We start from the raw sequence: 25,825 nt of genomic DNA, 5'->3' as shown, positions 1-25,825 counted from the left end.
GGGGGTCGCGGGGGCAGCAGCCTAAGCAGGGAAGCCCAGACTTCCCTCTCCCCGGCCACTTCCTCCAGCTCTTCCGGGGGGATCCCGAGGCGTTCCCAGGCCAGCCGAGAGACGTAGTCTCTCCAGCGTGTCCTGGGTCTTCCCCGTGGTCTCCTCCCGGTGGGACGTGCCCTGAGCCCCTCCCTCACTGAAATTACACAATATGTGGCTCTGACAGAGTCAGAAATCGACCCAGCCGTTACCAGAACCCGACCTACAAGCAGGTCACACGAGCCTGAACTACGAGCTCCAGCCCTGATGGAGCTCCGACTTCACAATAAGCCTTTGTTCAACAAGGATTTGTAATATTCGATATTACAGCTTGAACAAACCCGAATTAGGAACACACTCATTTATACCAACTTATTTACGACAACTAGCATCGCAGGTAGCGCGATTAGCAGCTAGCACGGCTAACGCAATTAGCAGAGCTAGCACGACATCCGACTCTTATCTAGATGTTCACACAGCAGCCAGCAGACGTTCTCCACTCTCCACCGGATGGTTGTAATGTCAATAACATCCCTCAACGTGGCTAATACCCCCCCCCCCCCTTCTTCTAGTCTCCTTCTCTCTCGGCCTCCTGCGAGGGAGGGGGCGGGGCATCCCATCCCTGCGCGTTGAGCCCGTTTTCTCCAGCTGCTCCGCGTCCTCCGGAGTCACTGCATGTTGTCGGAGGTCATTGAGCCTCGTGGTCGTTTCCAGGCTGTGGCCTTCGGGTCGAGCTGGACAATGACAGGGGGGGGGGGGGTTGGGGGGGGCATGGCCGAACCAGCAGGATGCTCCTGCTGTTAGAGCAGTACATTGTATAAATCCATAACTTAACACCACTGGAACACATCTGGACCTCACACTGGATCTTACTTCAACAAATACACCTCTTAGATCAGGGGTCCCCCAACCTATGGCCCGCCTCCACCTTTGGCCCGGCCCCCTGAACAATACAAGACAAAAATATATATTTTTATTTTATTTTTTTATTATTATTATTTTCCTTTCCATAGAACATGAGTAGCCGGTGGGGGATCAATAATGGTATTCGGTGCATTTAAGAGGGGTCATTAATTCAATCTTTTGTTGTTTCATAAAAATAATATTGATAGTGGAGAATATATTAATATTATGAAGAAAAGCATCCTTCCTTTCGTTTGGGACAGTTTTGATGTTTTTGAACCAGCAAAATGAAACGAAGCAAATTTGTCGTTTCATTTCTTCTACAAATTATATGCAATCACACTTATTAAAATGGCCACCATGAATTTCAATTTACAAAGTCAGCTGAGCTTCTCGCCTTGCTTCCTTTTCCGTCCACCTTCCTCCTCCTCCTCATCATCATGTCCACCAGCTCTCTAGCTTTTCAAAATGCAGCATTGTTGATGAAAAAAAGACCAGATTAAAATGGTTTAAACAATGAACGTGTGATTGTTTTATTGATTTCATTGTTTTGGACAATCCAAATATTACGTTTACATCGTGCTCCGTGTTGCACCCTGACGTCTAAGACGGGACACGACTAAATCTACCTGGATGCCGACGTCGGTTCTGTGTTTGTCTCGCACACTCGGGCTACTTATTGTGTTGTGTTCAGACAACAAAAAACACACACACACCCAAACGCCGCCCTCCTGGTGGGGGCTTTACATTACACTTTTAATGTCCTCCTAAAGTTACCCTCTCCCCTTCGGACTCCTCCCTCTGGTCTCCCTCGGTTTGTTTGTCGATGCTCCTGGATTTTAATCTTCATCTTTAAGTTATTTGGCTGCTTTGGGTTTTCAGGGTTCTCCCAGCCAGGTGGGATGGAGGCTCATGTGGATGTGGGGGCTGCACCCCTTTCAGCAGAGCCCCAGCAGCCCACCCAGCCTATCGGGTCCGAGGCCCCTAAAGAGCACGTCGCCATGCTGCCTGAGCCCCAGACTCCTCGCAGCCCAGCGGACCGGCCAGCAGGTAAAGCCACACCGCCGTTATCACACCCTCGTGTGTGAGCGTGGAGCGCACAGCGTGGAACGCACAGCGTGGAGCGCACAGCGTGGAGCGCACAGCGTGGAGCGCACAGCGTGGAGCGCACAGCGTGCACCGCACAGCGTGCACCACACAGCGTGCTCCGCACAGCGTGGAGCGCACAGCGTGGAGCGCACAGCGTGGAGCGCACAGCGTGCTCCGCACAGCGTGGAGCGCACAGCGTGCACCGCACAGCGTGGAGCGCACAGCGTGGAGCGCACAGCGTGGAGCGCACAGCGTGCACCGCACAGCGTGCACCGCACAGCGTGGAGCGCACAGCGTGGAGCGCACAGCGTGCTCCACACAGCGTGCTCCACACAGCGTGCACCACACAGCGTGCTCCGCACAGCGTGGAGCACACAGCGTGCACCGCACAGCGTGCTCCACACAGCGTGCACGCCCCCTGCAGACCAGCAGAGCGCTGCGATGCTTGCTGCTCCTTCTGCTGGGCTGATTTAATGTCATTTTATTTTCTCACAGATGGCTGCAGGTTTTCGTTGTCATGTTTATTTAAACTGCTGCGAAGGGATTTGTGTGTAATCTCGATTCTCTCCAGAGCTGCGTTCTCTGCACCATCAAAGATGCTAACGATGTTACCTTTGTGCTACGTGTACCAGGTAATAGAGATATTTGATAAACTGTAAGGGACTGAACCAGATACCCGGTCCACCGGGTAGCGCTTCATACCAACCAAGGTACTTCCTCGGTGGGATAAACACTCGATCCTGACTGCTCAATATTGCAAAAATGTAATTCCGAAAGTACTAATGATAAAACTATATACCGGTACCTCTCTCAGATTGATATATTAGACAATTGAAAATGTAAATGTGATTAAAATAAATGTTTCTTCTTGAACATGCTAGTCTGTACGCCGACGTAATCTAAGGTGCAGCCTGTGTCATGCAGATAGAAAGCAGGAACAGGAACCAGTAAATAATCGCGACAGCAGCTCAGCCCAGAAGAACTTGGCTTGGGTACCGGCGGGGCGAGTCACGAGGAGCAACGCACAAAGGACCGACTGGACTGGTTCAAGGTTGATCCAGTTCTCAACGACTGGTAGAGAGTTCAGATACTGATACTAAGGTCCTCCTCGCCCATAGACGGCGCTCCGGAGTAGAAGTCGTACTTTTTTTGGACAAGCAAAAACAAAACCCATTAAAGGTTAGCGGTATTCAGCTACGTGTAGCATGGACACTCATTAGCATCGCGGACGATTGTCAGCTTGTTTCCGTTTTATCCCAGATAACTGCTCGGGCTCTTTTTCTTCTTGTGTTAGTATTTCCTTACTCATCCCCAACATGTCGACGTCTTTCATGGGGGGGGGCAGCACGTCCTTCTATCAGAGCCTCATCCTCGAAGGGTCCCGCTTTTTAGCCAGGTGTCGTCCACGTGGCTGAACCAATGGCCGCGTGCTGTCCCTGTAAAGGGGGTCAGGGCCTTGCGTTCCACCTCTTCCATATACCAATTGGCTACGAGCGGAGCTACAGGTGAGCCATGAGTTCACCGGTATCTCCGATAGAAGTCATTTAGAGGTGAAGAAGCCTCTTGGATGAGGTGAAACGTCTTCGATCAAGTCCAGTTGAATCTCCATCTCGACCTGGACGTCTCAGAACCTGCACAGACGTGCCGGAGGAACAAAGGGAACTTCTTTCTTTCCATATGCCTGGATACGTGATGCTTGAATCCTCGACTACCTCACCGGTTCTCTGCTGTATTCTTACCTCGTCAAGTATTCTTACTTGAATCCTTTTTCTGCACATAAGTATGCTATTCGTGTATTAAATTGGAATTCTTCATGCACTCTAAAGGTTTTTGTGCTGGACGATGGAATGCATGTCGATATTGTGTTGAATTGTTTTTATTTGCAGTGCATCGATTTCGTTTTTGGAGACATTATGAACTATGTCAGCCTCATATTTGTATTGTCAGTTACAGATCGATTGAATTGGGTCATTTGAGTCCTGTTTTTTTTGCTAACTCCCATTATACTCCTTTTGCAGTAAGATTTAAATGTCACATAAGATGTAGAGGACGACGAGTCCCGTAGAAACGGCTCGTTGTTGCCGCATCTCCCCATCCAGGAGAGACGGATCCTCCTCCAGTCTCCTAACCTTAATGAGGCTAGTGGCGCCCATCCAAGGGGGGGGGCGACGTCTTTCTCTGTCTCTCCCAGTCGATGCAGACGCAGCGTAGAGACCAACTGTACTCTGTTGGCCTGACGGCTGCTTCCCCTTTTGTGTGTGTGTGTGTGTGTGTGTGTGTGTGTGTGTGTGTGTGTGTGGCTGAAAACTGGATCCAAACCAGGCCAAAGTGGAGCAAACCAGCGACTTCTGTTTCGACTCATCTTCCCGAGAGTTGCTGTAAATATAATTGTCCTCTGTTCTCTGGGACCATTAATCAGCTCGTCTCCGTGTCCATTTAGACTCCACCCACTCCTGCATTCACGCTCGGAAGGCATTTCGATACTGGAATTCCAATTTGGAGTGGATTTTTATCTTTCAGAATCAAACTGAACACACAATTTCTGTTTGATTTCAGGCGGACGAACGAAAACATTCCTGCGGTTTATATGCGACGGCTCGGGTTTCCTGAAACGAGGAGCGTCTCTGCTGACGCCATGTCCTCACGTTTCAGCAAATAAAGAACATCTTAGCTTTGACGCTTTAAAACTGTTGTTTCATTCTATGTTGTGTAGATTTAAGTTTAAGGTAACTAATTAATCTGCATATATCCCCCCCCCCAAACTTTAACTTTCCCCTCTTCGCCCACAACAAGGTGCTTCAGAGGACTTCTGGCCAGACCCGGCTGAATGCCTCCCGGAAGAACTCTCGTTCACCCCCAGTGTCTCCACTGTGATCGGTCGTCACGCCGGCCATCTCGTGATCAGTCCAAACGACCCAACGGGCGGCTGGCCTGGTCGAGAGAGCGCCACCTATACGGGAGGGGATGAAAGGGATGGAGATGGATCCGACCGAAAACAGAAGAAGAAGAAGAAAAGGCGACAGAAGGAGGAGGGGTCGTATGAACACCCTGAGAGCGGGAGGTATCTGGAGGCGCACGCACAAGGAGACGACTCCCCCTCAACGGAAGAGTTCTACCAGAGGATTGGCCCGAGGAAGGACCGGGCGGACGGAGGTTGGGAAGAGCAGCTTGGGAAGGGCGGAGGCCGAGGGAAGCGAGGCAAGAGCCGGAAGAAGCTTCCAGAAGAGTGGGGAGTCATGGCGACGGCTCAACTCGCACAGGAAGTGCCGATGGATCTCGGGAGCTCTGCTCCGGGAAACGTCGAGTCATCGTTTGCAGACGTAGAGACCACGCCCTGGAATGAGGAGGCTGGCCCAGGTGACGGCCGAGCCCCTTCACCCCTGTCCCGGGAGCCACTGGCTGTGAACAGCGACCTTAACGCTACGGCTGCTCCGTTCAACATGCCCCCCACCGCAAGCAGTGCAGCGCCGGGCGGCTTTCCTACCGCCTCCCCCCCGAGTGACCCGTTTGACCTCCTGATGGATAGCGACGATGCCAGCTCGACGAACAGCAGCCAGGTCTTGTTGCCTTTCCCTCCTCAGAATCCAGGTGGCGACACGGTTGATAGTGGGATGTTTGACACCAGCTCATTCCAAGAGGCCGACACCTCGGCCTTCAGTTCGGCCTCCCGGTCCACCCCGAGGGATGAGGCGTTGGCTTCAGCGCCGCCTCTCTCACCCTCCGATGCCCCGTGGCTCCTCAATGACTCCAACCTGAGCAGGAACAGCAAGCTATTTGACTTCAGTGACACGAGTGCTTCGGGCCACCCGTTACACTTGGGCTTGTCCTTTGACCCCCCGAGCCCAGCGCCACTCCGCTCCCCTAAAACCACAGCACAGGAATTCCAGCCCAAAGAGAACAGAGATGTCAAATCAGGCCAGAAGCAATCAAAGAGGTCTCGTTCTTCAACCTCCTCCTCTGCGAAGAGTCCCGCTTCCCCAGGAGGAAAGGCATTCTCTCCACCGGCGTCCCCAGTCATCAGCCCCTCTTCCCCTCCGCCAGTCATTCCCCTGGCAGCTCCAGGATCTGGTCTTAACCCCTCGGCAAAGCCCTTCTTTCCCAGCTTTGCTGATTCCATGGAACAAGGTTGGTTGTAGTCATCCCTGGACCGAACAACTAGAAGTAGAGTCACTAAAACATCACGACTGCCTTGCATGACGTTTTCCATTACCTTTAGTGCTCCATATATTTGAACCTGTGTGTATACCGATTGATTTGCTGTCATTGGAGCTATTTCTTCTTGCATGGACACGTTTTCCGAACAACTTGGGTTTGTTGACCATTTGGAAGTGTTTGTGAGTGGCCGATGCTTGGGCTCCAGTGTTCACCCACCGAGGCTGTGGATTGGCTTGACCTTTGTCTGTGGACTGTAATTCCCACTGTGCCCTGCTGGGGTGTTCTCCTGGGCGCCCGTCTAACAGAGTTGTTGTCGACAGGTGTGCTGCTACTAACCTCTCACGCGTGCGTTTCTCCTTTGTGGCACCAGTCGGCGTCTTAACCGAATGAAAAGCACCTCTCTTTCTTCCTCTTCTGTCCAGGTGTGTGTTTTTTTGCACCTATGACTGAGCTGTCATTCGTTTCTCACCTGTGTCTAATTACCTGCTGTCTCTCACTTAACGTCTCCTGGCAAAGAGGAAGGCTTTGCGGGTGTCATGTTGACTCCCAACTATTGTTACACACCAACAGTGCAGCTCCTGCTGTGTGTGCGTCTAGTCTAGTCTAATGGTGTTTTCTGTCCCTTTTACTTTCCATGTTCTGTGATGGTCGCTGCTTTGCCTGAATCACCACTCAAGGTATGTCCCTTTCAGCTTCCTTTGTGGCTTTGTTGTGTTTATTCATGCAACATTATCGATGCCTATGTTTGAAATACTTGAAAATAATATTTATTGAGTACAAATCTCAACAACAAGGCAGCTGATGCAAATCATTTAAATTAGGTGCTGGCAGTGCAGATACTCTTAATAAAATCTTTCTTTCTATTCCCTGCATCAGACTCTGACGGGTAGACCGGACTCTTGTTCATGTATATCAATTAAATTAAATTTTATTTCTATAGCGCCAGATCACAAGAGAACTTTCAAGGCACTTTACAGGATTAGCAGGGACATACAGAACCCAACTTGACCCACAAGAGCAAGAACTTTGGAAACGGAGGCAAGGAAAAACTTCCCTTTAACAGGCAGAAACCTTGGACAGACTCATGGTGGGCGGCCATCTCTCTCAAACCAAGCTGCTTGGGTTGAGAGAGAGAGAAAGTAACAAGATACTGACGAAAGAGCTGCTATATGAAGCTATAAATGCTAATGCTATCATGGTTTGGAATCAAGGCATATTAGAATACGTGTAGCTGCAGGGTGACTTATTGATCATCATGAAGGTGTCGTCCCTACTATTTACACATAATGCTCTCTCTCTGCCTTCGTACGGACACAGACATCAAATATGGAAATTTGTCAACTGCTATTCACTCTGCGTTAGTGCAGTTATTGATATGCATCCAGTCTTATTAGTGTCTTGACTGCCACTGATGTCATGCTTACGGAAGGGGTGGGCAACACTTACTACTTTAATGAAATCATTTTAAATGATCTGTTTTTACAGTTTTTTGCAGTATTTGAACTCGTTCACTGAACTACCAGGTGCCTTAGTTGACCGTGTTTAGTCTCAACGTGCCGCCACACTTTCACCGTTTAGTTGCCAAAGTTCAGCCTGAATCCTTTTCTCATGTTTTTTTTTTTTTTTAGCAGTAGTGGAGCTAATATTCTTCAAGAGTAACGCATAATAAAATGACACTTCATGCCCTTCACTGAACCGTGACAGAATTAATGTGGGCATTTCATCCTTTTGAGGGGGGGGGGGAGTGGTCTTTGGAACGTGTTTTCAATAGATTATAAATTATCTAATGCCAGTACTGACTTTCATGAAGTTTAAATTCGTCCATTAATTCATTAAATACTTTAAGCTGACCATTTCTGAAAAGGTCACCAAGTGTTTGTATTCCTTTTTGTACCCATCCCCCCCAACAAAAAGGCTTTCTGCCAATGCACATGGAAGGGATACGCCACATGCTTGATGACATATTCTTTACAAGGTCATTGAAATGTTACATTTTTTCAGTTTTCTTCCGTACCGTACAAAACCAATGGAAAAGTGGGACATAACTGAGTTTCAAGTTTAATTCCATTGGGGCCCCGCTCTGCTGGAAGGGCCCGCCGTGGTAGGTGTCGTAGGCAGAAGGCAGAGTGGTACAACAAGAGATATGGAACTCCTAAACCTCCTGCGTCCGGTCTGTGCTGTAATCTATCCAAACAAAGTTTTTTGTTTTTTTTACTGTTCCACAAGAAAAGGCGGCATAGTTGATGAAATCTTTGAAAGGATCTTATTGAGATTGATATAGGAAGTAAATGCATAATGTAGTTAAGTTTAGGAACAGCCTTTTAGAATGTTGGCCTTTGCCTGTCGGGAGAGATCTTCTTCTTTTAATATCTTCTTCAAATTTTGTAAATAATTCATCTTAATTATATCTGACAGGTCAGGAGGAAATGATACGCCAAGGTAATATCAGACCCTCATTTGGCCCATTTAAGTCTTGAGAAGCATGAAAGAGTGTTTTTGGGCAATATGCTGTTAATGGCAGGGCTTCACATATATTCCAATTAAATTTATATCCAAAGAGCTTCGAAAAAACACTGAAAATAGAGAACAATGCTGCCATTGAGGTTACTGATGATTGTCGGTTTATCATCTGCATACAGCATTCATTTGTGCGTCGTTGTGCCGATACGTAAAAATCAGGATTATTACGTATCGCAGCGCCCGGAGGTTCAAGGGCCAAAGCAAATACTGTTGGTGTATAAAGATACCTAGAACAATTTAGAACCTTTTGATGATGATCCAGATCACTCTCTGAGTGCTTTTCTAGTTTAACATGATGATTGTTCACAGTTCACAGTTTTGTGTGGATATCATCTGTTTGGTTGAGTATGCTGATGCATCGATGTAGTTGTTCATTGCACATGTGCCTGTGCGCATTTCTGTGTGTGTGTGTGCGTGTGTGCGCACATTTCTGTGTAGGTGTGTGTGTGTGTGCACATTTGTCTGTGTGGGTGTGTGGGTGCCTGCACATTTGTGTTTTGACTCAGAGGAGTTTAGCTTTTTCCGTGTTGAGCTGTAATCTATGCCGTGTTACCAGAGGATTCATTTCTTCGTCTTGCCTTTCAACACTTCCTGACTCTGCCTCCCATCGGAGGCTGTAATAAGGGCTGAGGCAGCCCTTCATCTCTCCACAGGAACACCGGAGTCTTGAACCTGCTATTAAGCAGCTTGGATCAATGGCCTTCATCCTTTCTCTACAGCGGGGAAGGGCTTTACAGTATTTTTTGAACGTTACATAGATGCTGTAAATATATGAATACATCTTTGCCATGCACAGATGACTCATTCTGTTTGTATTGCGTGCGATATATTAATGTGTATAATGTTCAATGTGTTTGGGATGTGCGCTGCTGTATTGTCATTGCACATCTGTGTGTGATACTGCCACCAAGCTACATCTGATGTGACGTGTTTGACTTCCACGCATCATTGTTTTATGTGTGTTTTTTCATGGCTACCGTGCCGATGTTGATGTGTGCACATTTGAGAGGGAGAAAGAAGAAGACAGATCGCTGAACGCAGCTGGCTCTGTCGTCCCTCTGGGTAATGAGACCCTGTCTCACTGTCCAGGGGTGGATCTCTGCCACCCAGAGTGCTATTTAAGCCTCGCACCCAGAGATAAGGAGGCACGTGGCGCACGACTCAGACGGAGAAAGGAGAGTTGGATTTTGTAGAGACTCGGATTGTACAGCGAGGAAGAGGGAAGTAGGCATGAGTTGTGATGAGAGATGTACAGGCCTAACGGTGAGAGGGAGAAACTAAGGATATGTGGTGGGGGGGGGGGCATATTCCTTCTTTATGACCTGCACATGAGGCGATTAATAGACGACCAAGAGCCCATTTAAAAAAAATAGGCCTGTATACTTCTGAATATACACAACAACAATGCATATATGTATAGTTACGTCATAAACACAGGAACATACGGAAAGAAAATTGAAAGACACTGTTGTAACGTCCAGAATATGCAACCCTGATTCCCCGAGTGGATACTCTGTAAACTTCTACTACTACTACTCCTGTACTTTCGGCTTGTCGCTTGTCACTTTCGGCTTATTATAATAATTCTTTGACTCTGTAATGACATCCCTGTGATGCTAGAAAAGGGGCAGTAAAAGATTAGGAATGTTGTGAAATGATCAAATATTCGATGCTCCTGGTAAATGAGTTGATTAGTAACTGGTGATCTTGACTGGTTCAAAGGGGTATTTTAAAATGTTTCATAGGCTCAGTGATCCAAGTCGAGCAAGCTAAATGCTAGCTATTCCTATCTGCTGTTTCTCTATCTTTCCTGATTAATGCCTCTTCTCTGAGAGAGAGATAAGAGGAGGGAAATTGTGCTCCTCTTCTCAATTCTCAGAATTGTTTTCATCTTCCCTTTCCTTTCATTTCAATCATGCAGACTGGAAATAACGGGAGATCCACCAATCGCCTCACATGCTTAGCTTTACATATTCTCACACATTTTCTCACACACACATAATTTGACCATGTACTTGATTATAGCGAGGACATGTGACAATGAGCTGCTAAAGCGGCGGCAGAAGCTCAGTCCACCGGAGAGTGGCCCGTTCGAGACCAGCTTGAGACCAGTATCGAGAAATGTTGAGTGTGGATTGGTGGTTGGACACGTTTCACCGTTTGCCTACTGAGCACTGTTGAAGTGCCCTTTGAGCAAGGCACCGAACCCCACAAGTTGCTCACATTGCTCCACAGCTTGCCGTTTACTTGGCCATCTCTTCCTCTCCCTTAATTTGCATGTTTACAGACCCTTTGTGTGTATGTGCTCAAGGTCCGTAAAATAATGCTTGTATATTGAGTGAAAGAAGAATTTCCCCGCGTGGGATTCATAAAGGGAACTTTATTTTATTCTAAAGGGCAGCCCTAGTAGACGAGCCTCATGATTTGAACCCAGAGCTTTTTATATGTTTCGATTAAGCACAGTCAGACAGAGAACAAGCAAAGAAGAAAAAGTACATTCATGGGTCGGATAAAGATAAATGCAAGGCAGAAATGAATCGCATTTTTCTACGGTGCTGGAGGGACGAAGACTGGAGTGATAGAGATAGAGATAAGTCAAGGGGAGGGGGCTTACTCACTCCACCACAGTAGGTGGGATTTGGGAACTAGAAGCAGCCAACTGGCAGCTACAGCTGGGTCACATGATGGCCGTGATAATCAGCGAGAGAACAAAATTGAGAGAGAGGGAGAGGGAGAGGGAAGGAAGGGGGAGACGGCTGCTCATCCAGTTCACCCTCCGTCTACGTTTCAGCTAAGAGAGGAGGCACATCGCGACAGAACAGTGCGCACCTGAGTGACGGAACAAAGGAGCTGCAGCACAAGGATACGGAAAAAAGACAGAGCAAGTTTCTCAGATCTCAGAAACAGCTAGAACGGAGGCAAAGGCAGACTAGAAGAGAGAGACATGTCTTCAGTCTCCAATCAGCAGCCTGACTCTCCTTTCTCAGAGTACAGTGAGCTGCGTAAGGTTCCGTCGTCTCTGTCGCCCGCTGCGCCAGCTCAGAGTTGGGATTGGCATCACGCCTCGAGCATCAACATGGGCACTCCAAGGGCATTGGTTGTCGGTGGCGGGACTCTGGCAACGACTGGACTAACAGATGAAGACAAATTATGTTTCTTTGAGGAGCCAGGTAGGGGCAGCATAGATATGGAGCTGAATGTTCCTGGAAATGTTGGGGGTATCTCTGGAAGCACCTCATTGGGCAGTGCAGGGGAAAGCCCAGACAGCCCTCTGTCATCCTCCCCATCTCCCTCTCCAGCATCCCCAGGCACACTACCCTCTGCCTTAAGATGTGGGGACACCAGCAGGGTTTCACTGTCACCAGTTCCAGGATCCCCAGCCGTGCATATGGAGCTGTCATCGACCACTAGTGCATTGCATCCACACTTCATGGGGGCCACACTGGTGAAGGCATCTCCAGCAGATGGTGACTCTCCATCTGAGCCGTGGGACAATTCCAGATTTGCTGCATCCAGTCCAAAGATTGCAATGCCCCAAGTGGCCCCAAGCTACTGCATTGTTGGAACTGTCAATGACAACTTCCTGGAGAAACGCGACAAGGTTGTAACTGTAGCCAGTCCAGCCCTGGGTGACCAAAAATCTTTGGAAGGCTCTTCAGAGGACAACAGCAGAAGGGAAGATGTAGAAGAGAAGGAGTTGGATTTAGAGCCGTGTTTTATGGGGCGAGCTCAGCAGCAGAGGAAAGCTATGCGCCGGGCATTGTCTGAATGTTCCCACCTATCCGTACCGACCCATCTACAGCTGCCAGATAAATACCCTCGTGGAGACGGGGCTGGTTTGGACCGTCTCGTATCACCCATTGCTGGGGAGCGTCCTTCACCGCGCTCTATGAAACGCTCACTGACCGTGGCAGAAGACCAGCCCCCGACTCCATCGCCCACACTCTCAGCAGCAGGCACGACATGCATTGACTTGCGACCAGCGCGACTTGAGCCTTGCCTCTGCCTCTCCCCTTTCCCACCAATGAGGGAAGGCAAAGCTGGCCTGCTTCTGTCACCAGTAGAGTCACTGGTGAGTTTGAAGGTGGATCAGGAGCCAGAAGGTATTGTACTTCCAGTGCCCCCCAGCCCCAACGACTACTTCAGGGGTATTGATAGCAGTTCCCTGTTTGGAGGCCTCAACATTGAAGGAGAAACTGTTAGCAAGTCTGAGGATGCTGACTTTGATGTCATAGTGGTTGGAGCTGACGACACGGTAGCTGATTTTGCGACTGACTCCACCAATCATGGCTTGATCTCCACCGCCGATCCCTTCATCACAGTAGATGGTAGGTGAAGAGCATTTGTGTAATCTCCCCCGTATAACTGTCACCTCTCAAAGCTGACATTCGAGCAAGTACTGCTAGTACATACATACAGAAATGTAATATATGAACTGAGGTTTTACTTTTTTATATTTCCTAAATGTGATGCTGAGCAGAGAATAGCACTCTAAATATTTGGTCACTTCTATTAAATGGTGTCACGGTGGCGTAGAGTGTGGCGATGTCGCCTCACCACAAGAAGGTACCAGGTTCCATTCCTATCTGTGTGGAGTTTTTATGTTCTCCGCGTGTCTGCGTGGGTCCCCCCCCTCCCACTCCAAAAACATGCAATTTAGGTGAATTGATCACTCCAAATTGTCCTTACGTGGGACTATGTGCGTGAGTAGTTGTCTGTCTGTGTGGCCCCGTGATGTGCTGGCGACGTGTCCGGGGTGTTCCCTGCCTCTCGCCTGTAGTCAGCCGGGATAGGCTCCATCAGACGTGTGACCCGCAAGGCGGATAAATAAGCTGTAGACAAGCCCTCGATTCTGGCTGTTCAGCTCCAGGTTCTTGCTGCTACACCAGGACACCAGCCGGTCCACCTCCTTCCTACAGGCCGACTCATCACCGTCCGAGATGAGCCCGATGAGGGCGGTGTCGTTCTCAAACTTAATTAGTTTAATGGAATGATGGCTGGAGGTACAGCAGTTAGTGTCCAGGGAGAAGAGCCAGGCGGAAAGTACACAGCCCTGGGGGGATTCCATGCTGATAGTCTGAGAGTCGGAGACCGTAGTCCCCAGACGCACATGCTGCCTCCGCTCCATCAGGAAGTCTGTGATCCACCAGCAGAGGGAGTCGGGCACGTCGAGCTGGAGCAGCTTGTCCTGGAGCAGTCCCGGGAGGATGGTGTTGAAAGCTGAGCTGAAGTCCACAAACAGGATCCTGGCGTCGGTTCCTGGGGAGTCCAGATGCTGCAGGATGAAGTGGAGGGACAGATTGACTGCGTCGTCTACAGACCTGTTGGCTCGGTAGACAAACTGCAGCGGGTCCAGGAGGGGGGCGGTGAGGGTCTTAAGGTGGTGGAGAACCAGGCGCTCAAAAGACTTCATGACTACAGATGTCAGCGCTATCGGTCTGTAGTCATTAAGTCCTGTGATCCTTGGCTTCTTGGGGACAGGGACAATGGTGGAGGACTTGAAGCAGGCTGGAACATGACAGGACTCCAGGGAGGTGTTAAAGATATCTGTGAAGACAGGAGTCAGCTCACTGGTACATTGTATCAGGGTGGAGGGGGAGTCTAGTAGCTCTTCGCGGGTGTAAGAGCACACAGACTGACAGTGCGTACATAGCACAAGGGTGACCACAGGTGGCGCCACCCGGAAGACGAAATCTAGTCTTGATGGATCCTCCTGGTCTGATGGTAAAGCCCATCTTATCTTCCCTGTCTCCTGTAACTCCTATGGTTCATCAGTCCAGCCATGTAATTCATCCAGGCACCCAATAATGGTGGGGTGGGGGGTTGGGGGGGGGGGGGTGGATGCAGCATTGTTGGCTTAATCAAGGGTTGTCTTCGGTTTGCACTCTGTGAGTTACAGTCGAGCATGAGGAGACGGGATGCGTTCCTTCCAACGGCATCAAGGACTCCTTCAAATAGTCGATTGAATCTACCCTCATGATTTAGGGCTACTTTACGCTTTCAGGAAGATTATAAATGTATGAGATGTTGTCTTGTTTTCTAGACGCTTTTAGAATTTGCTTGTATTGGGTGAAAGACGGCGGCTTCGTTCATTCCTTCTACACAGATGAGTGTTTTTTCTTCAGTGTGGTTTATCTTTTTAGCTGCTGACACAGACTGTCAGGAGTCTCGAGGTATTACTATGAGATTTTGACAAAAACAACTGCCCCATAGGCCCTTTTTTTTTTTTTTTTTTGAGCATTCCATAAAAGTACCATCTGTGACTGGTTGGTCGAACGGCGTGTGCCAGTTTCAGATACAAATCCACCATTCATGATCACGGGTTGTGGTTTTGAGGAGTGTGTGTCGTCGTGTCTCTGCAGCTGTGGGAGGTGATGTCACAGCTAAGAATCTATCTGGCTGACTCCGGGTCACAGTGCCGCAGCTCATTATACCGACGGACGCTCGGTCTGCCCAGCCTCGTCTCGTGCTCCATGCTTCCTCTATTCAACTCTTCCATTTCCTCTTCCTGTTGCTCTGCACACTCATTAGTCTCTGGGAAGAGAGCGAAGCCAAGGTGGCTGAAAGCAGCTCATGGTCTGATTAAATAATGGCTGCGTGAGCCACAGTGGGATCAGGAACTGGGCGGTGCAGTCCAGTGCATCTCCATCTTACGTTTCCCTATCTTTCTTCTATCTGTCTTACTTTATCTCGACAAAATACAAGATGAATTTGATAAATAATTGGCTAAAAGTCGGTTGCCCCGTTGGGCAGCCTGGTAAAACGTTAGTAACTGCCCGAATTGAGCGTCTACATGAGTCGGGCAGCCGTTAACGTCGGGCACTGTCATTCACCGCTTCAGGCCACAGATTGGTTGTTTCAGATCTCATCTCGAGAATTTCTGTGTTCATCTTTAAAAGTTCCACAAAACACCTGAATTGATCGACTGCCTTGAAACCGAAGTAAACAAACCAATCACGAGACTTCTCTCGAAATTCAGAACAATCTCGCGAGACTGGGGGAAAAGGAATGATGAAAAGATTGCCATGTCTTGCATTTTGGCTGTAGGCATTAAGATGGGATTAAATTCAATTCAGTTTTATTTCTATAGCGCCAGATCACAGCAGGAAGTCACCTCAAGGCTTTACAGGATTAGCAGGGAAAGACCTGCAGGGAAAGACAGAACCCAACTTGACCCACAAGAGCAAGAACTTTGGCAACAGAGGCAAGGAAAAACTTCCCTTTAACGGGCAGAATCCTTGGACAGAACCTAGGCTCATGGTGGACGGCCATCTGTCTGACCGGCTGGATTGAGAGAGAGAATGGCAGATCTGAGGAGAGTCAAAAACAAGGAGTTGGATAGGGAAGTGATAGAGAGACAGAGCAGGAGCAGACAAAATCAAGATGAGCGAGAAAACGACAATCAGAGATTGCAGACTCCGCCTCCAAAAGCTTGCTGCTCCGGAACGTACTACAAGACTCCTTCTGGACTCTTTTTCCCATCATGCCATTCGTGTCCCTCCCTCTTAAAGTGACACTTTACAGCACAGGCACAATTCCAGATGTAAAAATAATTCTAGAATCTGGATCCAGATCCGGATCAACGCCATTCTCGGGGAGGACCGAGCCACGGAGAGAACCTTGCTTGTGTAAAAATTTCAAGTCGATTGGGTTACTAGTTTTTGAGTTATGCGCTCGGACAGACAGACAGACAAACGGACAAACAAACAGACAAACAGACAGACAAACAGACAGACAGACAAACAAACGCATCCAATTGCATTACCCTCGCCTCCGCTTCGGCGAGGGTAATAAAACTATAAATGCTAATGTAGCAATATGCACATCAGCGGTGAGGGACACAGGTCCAGGTCCTGCAGCACCACGGACAGAAGGACCTGCAGACAGAGACAGAAAGAGGGACAAACAGAGGGAGAGAGAGCACAAGACTACAGGGGAGAGAGAGTGATTACTGATATATATTTATAACATGAATAACCAGATAAAGAGGGAGGAGCTCAGTGTGTCATGATGTTAAGCCACCAGTGCTGGCCTATGACAGCATATTGATTATTGTATTGATTAACTATCAGCTTTGTTAAAAAGGAAAGTCTTTAGTCTCCTCTTGAACATAGAGATGGTGTCTGTCTCACGAACCAATCAGGGAGCTGATTCAACAATAAAGGAGCTTGATAACTGAAAGCTCCGCCCCCCTGTCTGCGTTTGGACATTTTTGGAACCACGAGCAGGCCAGCTTTTTGCAAGTTAAGTTAAAAAATAATTTGAGACGATTGCTTAAAAATAGAAACGTGAGCTCTTGTGATTCCTGCTGCCACTAGATGCCATTTTATTCAACAATATTCTTTTGTTGTCAGACTAGATGTCATGTCTTGTGTTTGCATAGCATTTACTTACCATTTCTTTATTCCCAGTGAAATCAGACTTGATGAAGAAGGAAGACAAGCTGGAGGAAGAAGGAAAGAAGGTAGAACCATTTGATTCTGTGGATAAAGCCGAGCAGAAGAGCGTGACGGTTGATTTCACAAGCCGTGAGTCTCCATCCATGATGGAGAGAGAAAAGCAGAGTGAGATGCAGAAAGGAGAAGAAAAAAAGACAGAGGGGGAGAACCTGGAGAAAATGGAGATGGCGAGAAAAGCAGAACATTTAGAAGAAAGGGTTAAAGAGGAACAAAATATAAAAAGCCAAGAGAAACAAAAAGTGAAAGAAAAGGACAAAGAACAGGAGAAAGAGGAACAAAAAGCCAAAGAGGAGAAAGAAAAACTAAAGATGAAAGAGAAGGAGAAAGAGGAGCAAAAAGCAAAGGAGGAGAAAGAAAAACTAAAGATGAAAGAGAAGGAGAAAGAGGAGCAAAAAGCAAAGGAGGAGAAAGAAAAACTAAAGATGAATGAGGAGAAAGAGAAAGAGGAGCAAAAAGTAAAGGAGGAGAAAGAAAAACTAAAGATGAAAGAGAAGGAGAAAGAGGAGCAAAAAGCAAAGGAGGAGAAAGTAAAAGAGAAGGAGAAAGAGGAGCAAAAAGTACAAGAGGAGAAAGAAAAACTAAAGATGAAAGAGAAGGAGAAAGAGGAGCAAAAAGCAAAAGAGGAGAAAGAAAAACTGAAGGAGAAAGAAAAGGAGAAAGAGGAGCAAAAAGCAAAGGAGGAGAAAGAGAAAGAGGAGCAAAAAGCAAAGGAGGAGAAAGAAAAACTAAAGGTGAAAGAGAAGGAGAAAATGGAGCAAAAAGCAAAGGAGGAGAAAGAAAAACTGAAGGAGAAAGAGAAGGAGAAAGAGGAGCAAAAAGCAAAGGAGGAGAAAGAAAAACTGAAGGAGAAAGAGGCAGAAAAAGTGAAAGAGGAGCAAAAAGCAAAGGAGGAGAAAGAAAAACTGAAGGAGAAAGAGAAGGAGAAAGAGGAGCAAAAAGCAAAGGAGGAGAAAGAAAAACTGAAGGAGAAAGAAGCAGAAAAAGTGAAAGAGGAGCAAAAAGCAAAGGAGGAGAAAGAAAAACTGAAGGAGAAAGAGGCAGAAAAAGTGAAAGAGGAGACAGACAAACTAGAAAGAGTGAAGATAACAGAAAATGTTGAGGGCAAAGTGGAAAAAACAGAGAATGTAGGAAAAGTAGACAGAAATGAAAAGTCAAATGTAGAACAAACACCTGAAAACAAAAGCAGTGAAAAACTCAAGAAGACCGAGATGAAGGATGGCAAAGAGCAGCACCTTGACAAAGAGGAAAAGGCCTCGGATCCCACCAATCCTGATGTCAGTCGGGACAAACTGGAGAAAACGGTTGACACAGAGACAAAGGTGACAGCAAAGGTGGGAGAAACCGTGAAAGAGGCGGCTGACGCAGACAAAGCCAGCAAGATGGAGAAGCAGAGTGAGGAGCAGAAAGAGGAAACGCAGGACAAAATGCAGGCGGAGCAAAAGACTGCAAAGAGAAAGGAGGACAAGAGGGACAAGCCTGCAAAGGCGGACGGAGGAGACGACGCCAAAAAAGCCAAACCCGCACCAAGCAAAGACCCGGGGGCCGCAGACAAGAAGGCCAAGGTAGGATCCACCGTGACCTCCGCCCCCACGTTATTCTGCATAAAATGAAGCAACATTTTAACTCCTTCAGTACCAGCCGCTGGCGGCGCTGACATACGCCGAGTACCGGCCTTGTATTTCAAGTCCCACGGAATAGTATGTACTATTACTATGCAGACACCGAACCGACCAAATGAAAGATTAAAGTCTTGTCTTTCATCAGAAAATCAAAGCGAGTTCCTACCTTTTCCCGTTCTGGAGTTATCGGCCGTTGAAAAGAGGCAGAAATCACCAAAATCAGCATTTTCCAACAGAAAACGCAAAACAGTTTTCTAAACAGAGACACATTTCTAGCTGATCGCTGACTTTAACTCTAGTATTTATTGCTTTAGTGGTGACACATCACGCATCTCAACAGTTGTTTACTTCTAGATAAGAATAAAAACAACAACGGCGGTTGTCGGTCCGCTTCGGTAGCGCTAAATCTTCAGCTCCGAAGATTTCACGGTGATCATCATCATCATCCTCGTTTTGACAGAAACAGAAACAGCTGCTTTCTTCTTAGTACCGTGACTAAAGCTCTCCCGTTTCAGCAGCTTACAGTTATCAGATCGCTGCTGCGTCCTTCCTGCCTCGTCTCTCTTTACATTGTAACACGGTGATCACCCACTCAAAAACAGCAGCACTGCCCCCAACAGGGCTGGAGGTTGCCATTACAGCATAGGAGAGGTCTGATATTCACTGAGGACATGCGCAAAACCATCCTCTTGCCCCCCCCCCCCCCCCCCCCCCCCGTGCGAAAACACAGTTTGGATATACGAATGAGTTAAGTAAAAGTAACATATTCTTTCAAATTGACCTTTATAAATAAACATATAAATCAAATACTTAACTCCTACAGCACGTCGGGGGTGTCCCAGGGCTGGTAACAACGCTAACGGTAGTGTTTTGACTGCTCGCGGGGATGCAAAAAGCCGTGGAAACAGCGCCATACGCGGTAGAGATTGCGGGAGGGAATACTCGGCTAATGGCGGAGGGGGCAGCGAGTGCTCGTCACAAACGTTGGTTCATTCTGACGGATATTCTCATCTGCAGCATGACTTTATCAAGTTACTTCCTTTTAAAAAAGTGATGTCAAAACGGAATATTCTATTGTAAAAACTCTGGTGGCAAAAGAGTTAAGTGTTTAAGGTATAATCATTGTTTTAAGTGTCTTTCATTAAAGTTAAATCAATCATATGAATTTACAAAACAAATAATTATTAAGTTATGTATGCATTTATTGTTTCTATTTTTGTTTGCATTTATTTCTATAAAAAAACAACTCAGGATATATGATTCTATAACTATCCTATTAAGCGTTAATAAGCCTTTAATGCTGCGGTTCACATAGCGCTGAATTATGCCTTCAGGCTTTCTCTTGTGTGAATCGGCCTTGATCTGGAATGTCCTAAAGAGTCGGGTGCTTTGGGTAACTGCACTCATCCTGTCTTTGCCTTTGACTGTTTGTGGGCTCAGGTTCGTGTTCGTCCAACTCCATTATGGAAGGGACTGAAATTCAAGACGCAGCTCGTTTATTGAACAATCTCGTACTATTGAAACGTGGTTTAGATTAACGATCTTTCATTTTAGTATTATGATGACCCCCCCCCCCCCCTCCCCCCTCCCCTGGTGGACTGATGACTTTCTCTGTCGCCATGTTATATGATTCAAGCCATTCATTCTTCATGCTGCTAAAGCTTCTTAGTTTTGTTCACTATATCAAACTGGAAATATCAGACTTGATTATTGATTACAATATTCTTTGTGACATGTTATTTTATTTTTATTTATTTATTATTAATTTGTTTCAAGCAGAATAACAATTAAAAACAAAACACAATTATACCTTTTTGCTTACAAGAAACCATACATCCCCTAAAGAAACAAAAACCCAACAAATATGTCCAAAACAACCACCAAAGTTCATGTACACAAAAATAGCAAATATTACATTATATAGTGCTTGAAAAGGAGTGGGAAGAAGAAAAACTTATTAAATCCCACCCCCATAACACAACTGTTATTTCTCATCTATTGGAAAACCAGTAATGGAAAAAAAAAACAATGAACACAATGAAGATGAAAAAACAAAAACAAACAAAACAACTAAGGAACATTTATACATAGGATAAATTACAAAATATATATATATATATATTAAGGAACCATTATAATAGGCCAGGATCAACATTAAGCCCCGCCCTCTCTGTACTGCATCAAGATCATGCGTTTGTAAATGAATTTTGTTGCTGCTTGTGTTGCTCACCCTGCCTGGCATTATTATCCCCCCCCCCCTTTGTTTTTCTCCCCCCCCCCCATCGGTCCTGGTTGCCTCGGCCCCATGTTGCAGCCCATTGCCGGGGCGACTAAATATAGCGCTGCCGCCAAAACCCGAGCGAGCAGCACGGCTGCTGGCAGCGTCGGTCCTCCGAGGCGCCTCGCGCCCTCCACCACCCCCCCCTCCATCTCAGACAAAAAAACATCCACAACCAAGGCACCAAGCGCAGCTTCTGCTGGTCCAAGGCGGCCCCCAGCCACGTCTGCCAGCCGCCCTGCGTCCGCAGCCGCCACGCCCGCCGCACGCGATCTCAAGCCCAAGGTAAGAGTCGCTAGAACAGCAGGAACGCTCCTGGACCAGGCAGAAACACGGAGGAACGGCAGGGACTCGTACCCGGGACCATCGGAATGCTCCAGCTGAACCTTTGTCTCCTCTGACAGCTTCTTATTCTCGTGCTCCGATCGTCTCGTTTGTGTCTCACGTTTTTGCCGTCTTGCTGCTGCAGCTCATTCATCGGTCTCACCTGGCGTCTCTCCGTGTGACATGTCCCCCCTCCCTCAGACAACTGCAGAGAAACGCCCCCCTGTGCCCAAGGCCAGCGCCGCCCCCTCCCATCAAACGGCCTCCGCCACTGCCACCAAAAATGGAACCGCGAGCACAGCCGCCGGTAGAACCGCGTCTAGCGGCGCCGGCAGCAGAGCTACGGCCGGGAAGCCGCTCGGTACGGAACACCTTCGGCTTGTGAATAATAAACATCTACAAGTACTATAAATAGTATTCATAGTACATAAAAACATCTACATGTACTATAAATAGTATTTACGCCTTTACTGAATATTTACTGTGTACTCTTTGGCCTTTGCTACGTCTCAGCCTCCAGAACCAGCAGCAAAGCAGGAGAGGAGAAAAAGGCCAGCACTCTGAGGACGTCTGCAGGTATTACACCAGTCAGACCAGTCACACCAGTCAGACCAGTCACACCAGTCACACCAGTCACACCAGTCACACCAGTCAGACCAGTCAGACCAGTCAGACCAGTCACACCAGTCACACCAGTCAGACCAGTCAGACCAGTCACACCAGTCACACCAGTCACACCAAGACCAGTCACACCAGTCCCACCAGTCACACCAGTCACACCAGTCAGACCCAAGACCAGTCAGACCAGTCACACCACTCACACCAGTCAGTCCAGTCAGTCCAGTCAGACCAGTCACACCAGTCACACCAGTCACACCAGTCAGACCAGTCACACCAGTCACACCAGTCAGACCAGTCACACCAGTCAGACCAGTCAGACTCGTTGCACGTCCCATCATCATCTGGTGAAATGTGTGCGTTGTCGTGCATGAAGGTTCATTTGGGGTTCGGGTGAGTCAGTCAGAACCGCGTACGACGAGCTCGAGCGTAACAACAACGTTACCATGGCAACAACAATGCATCCTCCCACAGCAGAGCGCAGAGCACCTTGTCTGTGTGCATCGTTTCTACGTAGCCTGATAATCTGAATCATCTCCAGTCACTAGCTTCGAGCTAGCTTCGAGCTAGCTTCGAGCTAGCCACTTTTCTTGCCCTCCGTCCGTGCTCTCAGCTCCCTGCGTATTCTTCGCTCCAATCCCCTCCTGCTCGTCCGTCCCGTGACGGCCACAGCGTTACGCTCCTGCCCACAGATTAGCCAACTCTTCGTCAGCAGGCGTGCGGCGCCGCAGCACGCCCCGTCCAGTGCCGGCAACGCTGGGCGGCTCCGCGGGGAGAGATTCCAGTCCTGAAAGGCCTTGGGGCGTTAAACCCGTCACCACAGCCGCCTGTGGATTAGAACCCATTTGCTGCTGACAGAATGATGAACCTGCCACGGGAGCCGAGACGCACCAAAGACTCTGAGGATCAGCAGCGGGTTCAGCACGGGGGGGTGTGGCCTGTTTTCAGCGGGACACCGACCTGTCTTTTGTCCAGTCTCGTGTGTGATTTTACACTGAAACGCAATCAAAACTGATTCTCTTGTCCAGCTGCCTCCACCAAGCCCAAAGCCTCCAGCGCCCCCCGCAGCTCGGCTTCCGCCTCTTCTGCACCTCGCACTCGAACCGCAGCGGCCAGACCGGCCACGGCGCCCCCGAGCACGGCGCCCCCGAGCACGGCGCCCCCCAGCACGGCGCCCCCCAGCACGGCGCCCCCCAGCACGGCGCCGGAGAAGAAGCCCCTGGCTGCCACGTCCGCCTCGAGGACGGCCCGAGCCCACACAGCACCAGCCCCAGACATTCGCAACGTCCGCTCCAAGATCGGCTCGACCGACAACCCGAAGCACCAGCCAGGAGGCGGGAAGGTGGGTGTGGCTTCCCCTGCAGCTCTAACTCCGATTGGCTCTGCTCCTGACGTGTCGTCTGGTGCTGGCAGGCAAGCAGTGTAGCTGCAATGCTAATTTAGCACACGACCTCTGGCGTCTTCCTCGCTGGTCTCACTGGACCTTTACGTCCGTTTCATGTCTCACTGTCCTTCGGTGTCTCCTCTCTGTCCTTCGTCGTCTCCTCTCTGTCCTTCGTCGTCTCCTCTCTGTCCTTCGTCTTCTCCTCTCTGTCCTTCGTCGTCTCCTCTCTGTCCTTCGTCGTCTCCTCTCTGTCCGTCGTCGTCTCCTCTCTGTCCTTCGTCGTCTCCTCTCTGTCCTTCGTCGTCTCCTCTCTGTCCTTCGTCGTCTCCTCTCTGTTCTTCGTCGTCTCCTCTCTGTCCTTCGTCTTCTCCTCTCTGTCCTTCGTTGTCTCCTCTCTGTCCTTCGGTGTCTCCTCTCTGTCCTTCGTTGTCTCCTCTCTGTCCTTCGGTGTCTCCTCTCTGTCCTTCGTCGTCTCCTCTCTGTCCTTTGTTGTCTCCTCTCTGTCCTTTGTTGTCTCCTCTCTGTCCTTCGTCGTCTCCTCTCTGTCCGTCGTCGTCTCCTCTCTGTCCTTCGTCGTCTCCTCTCTGTCCTTCGTCGTCTCCTCTCTGTCCGTCGTCGTCTCCTCTCTGTCCTTCGTCGTCTCCTCTCTGTTCTTCGTCGTCTCCTCTCTGTCCTTCGTCGTCTCCTCTCTGTCCTTTGTCGTCTCCTCTCTGTCCTCCGTGTTTAGAGCCATTTCACTCCTAACGGCCGCTCAGGGACCATTTCGTTTCATTTAAGTATTTCTATCAGGACTCCTCAGAAGACGTCTTGTATTTGGGTGTTTTACTTTATTCCAGATGTTTCCCAGAGAGATCGTTATTCCCTCTGGTAATATACAATAAAAGTCCAGCCACAGTTCGTCAACCTTTACAGCCAATCACCACAAACCTTGCTTTCTTGTCATGCCAGTGGATTTTGACCCCCCCCCCCCCCCCCCCTTGTTTTTGCATCCTTCTTATCCTTTGTATCTGTCTCCTTTAATACCATTATTCTCTGCTCTAATTTTATATTTTGCGTTTGTTCTTGCTCCTGTTTTTTTTGTTGACCTGGGGGGTGGACTTGTCTCTCCAGGTGTCATCCTCCTCTCACAGCAGGGCCGTAGTCCCCAAAGAAACGAGCCAGAGCAAAGTGAGTTTCTTCTCCATCCTTCCACCATGCCATACTCCACCGTACATGTGTGTACATGAGAAGGTCCCAGGGGGGACAGTGAAGCTACAAGGAATAGACGTAAAGAAGGGAGAGGACTTCAGGTACCTCGGGTCAACAGAGCAGAGTGATGGAGAGAATGTGGAAAGGAGGTGAAGAATCGTGTGCAGGCAGGCTGGAACGGGGGGAGGAAAGTATCAGGTGTGCTCTGTGATAGGACGAAGGGACAGGTCTACAAGACAGTGGTGAGGACAGCTTAGAGACAGTGGTGAGGACAGCCATGATGGACGGCTTGGAGACAGTGGCTCTGAGGAAAAGACAGGAGGCGGAGCTAGAAGTGGAGGAGATGAAGATGCTGAGGTTCTCCTTGGGAGTGTCCAGGTTGGACAGGATTAGAAATGAGACAATAAGAGGGACAGTGAAGGTTAGACGTTTTGGAGACAAGGTCAGAGAGACCAGACTTTGGACATGTCCAGAGGAGAGACAGGGACTATATCGGTAGAAGGATGCTGAGGATGGAACTGCCAGGGAACAGGACTAGAGGACGACCCAGGAGAAGAGACATGGACGTAGTGAGGGAGGACATGAGAGTGGCTGGTGTTGGGGAGGACGATGCAAAGGACAGGGTGAAGTGGAGACGGTACATTTGCTGTGGATCATTCATTTCTTTTCACCACCTCTCATGCTTTTTGTAAAACCAGGACTTAAAGTGAGTCCAAATTGACGCCTCAGGTTTACGACTGATTAAAGGATATTTTAGGTGTCAGGTTTCATTTATTGTCACGTTTTCACACGCAGCTCCTGTTTTGTTGAGCTCATTACCAACACGATGCAGACAGAACCGATGAAAGACAATTATTCCTGCTCTCCTTTGGTGGATGTGGCTGTTCTCTCGGTCCGTTAGCATCGTGGCTTCGGCAGCCACGATGCTAACGAACAAGTTGTGCTCCAATGGCAGCAGCGTTTGGGTTAGCGTAACGCACCCCTTCATTTTATTCTACTTACACGCTACATTTAAATCTTCCCATAGTAAAAGCCATATGGGGTGACCCTGCTGTTCACCTCCACCGTTCCTATTGTACTATGACATATTATCAAGTGTGAGCGAGTGAGCTAGCTAGCTAGCTAACTAGCTAGCTCACATACATACTGACTTGTTTCCTGACTCAGTCAGATTAACCGGGAATGGCCCATTATTATCCGTGTGCTCATCAGTCTGACTCTCGGCTGGCTCTGAGGGCTTAAAGATGGCCACCATGTC

The 25,825-nt window shown here is 48.4% G+C and overlaps 1 protein-coding gene across 1 annotated transcript in view; it reads left to right on the top strand.

The window, feature by feature from the left end:
• LOC137904039 (axoneme-associated protein mst101(2)-like) overlaps nucleotides 1-25,825 on the top strand; it is a 43,678-nt gene that overhangs the window by 16,248 nt on the left and 1,605 nt on the right. Inside the window, exons 5-12 of the mRNA XM_068748203.1 lie at nucleotides 1,816-1,983; nucleotides 4,816-6,147; nucleotides 17,109-18,718; nucleotides 21,090-21,338; nucleotides 21,579-21,738; nucleotides 21,891-21,953; nucleotides 23,024-23,337; nucleotides 24,490-24,546. Coding sequence (XP_068604304.1) covers nucleotides 1,816-1,983; nucleotides 4,816-6,147; nucleotides 17,109-18,718; nucleotides 21,090-21,338; nucleotides 21,579-21,738; nucleotides 21,891-21,953; nucleotides 23,024-23,337; nucleotides 24,490-24,546 — 3,953 coding nt within the window. The remainder of the gene's footprint in view (nucleotides 1-1,815; nucleotides 1,984-4,815; nucleotides 6,148-17,108; nucleotides 18,719-21,089; nucleotides 21,339-21,578; nucleotides 21,739-21,890; nucleotides 21,954-23,023; nucleotides 23,338-24,489; nucleotides 24,547-25,825) is intronic.

Source organism: Brachionichthys hirsutus, chromosome 14, assembly GCF_040956055.1.
Source record: "Brachionichthys hirsutus isolate HB-005 chromosome 14, CSIRO-AGI_Bhir_v1, whole genome shotgun sequence".
NCBI lineage: Eukaryota > Metazoa > Chordata > Actinopteri > Lophiiformes > Brachionichthyidae > Brachionichthys > Brachionichthys hirsutus.
The sequence above is the reverse complement of the archived record's forward strand: the minus strand, read 5'-3'. Positions and strand labels throughout refer to the sequence as shown.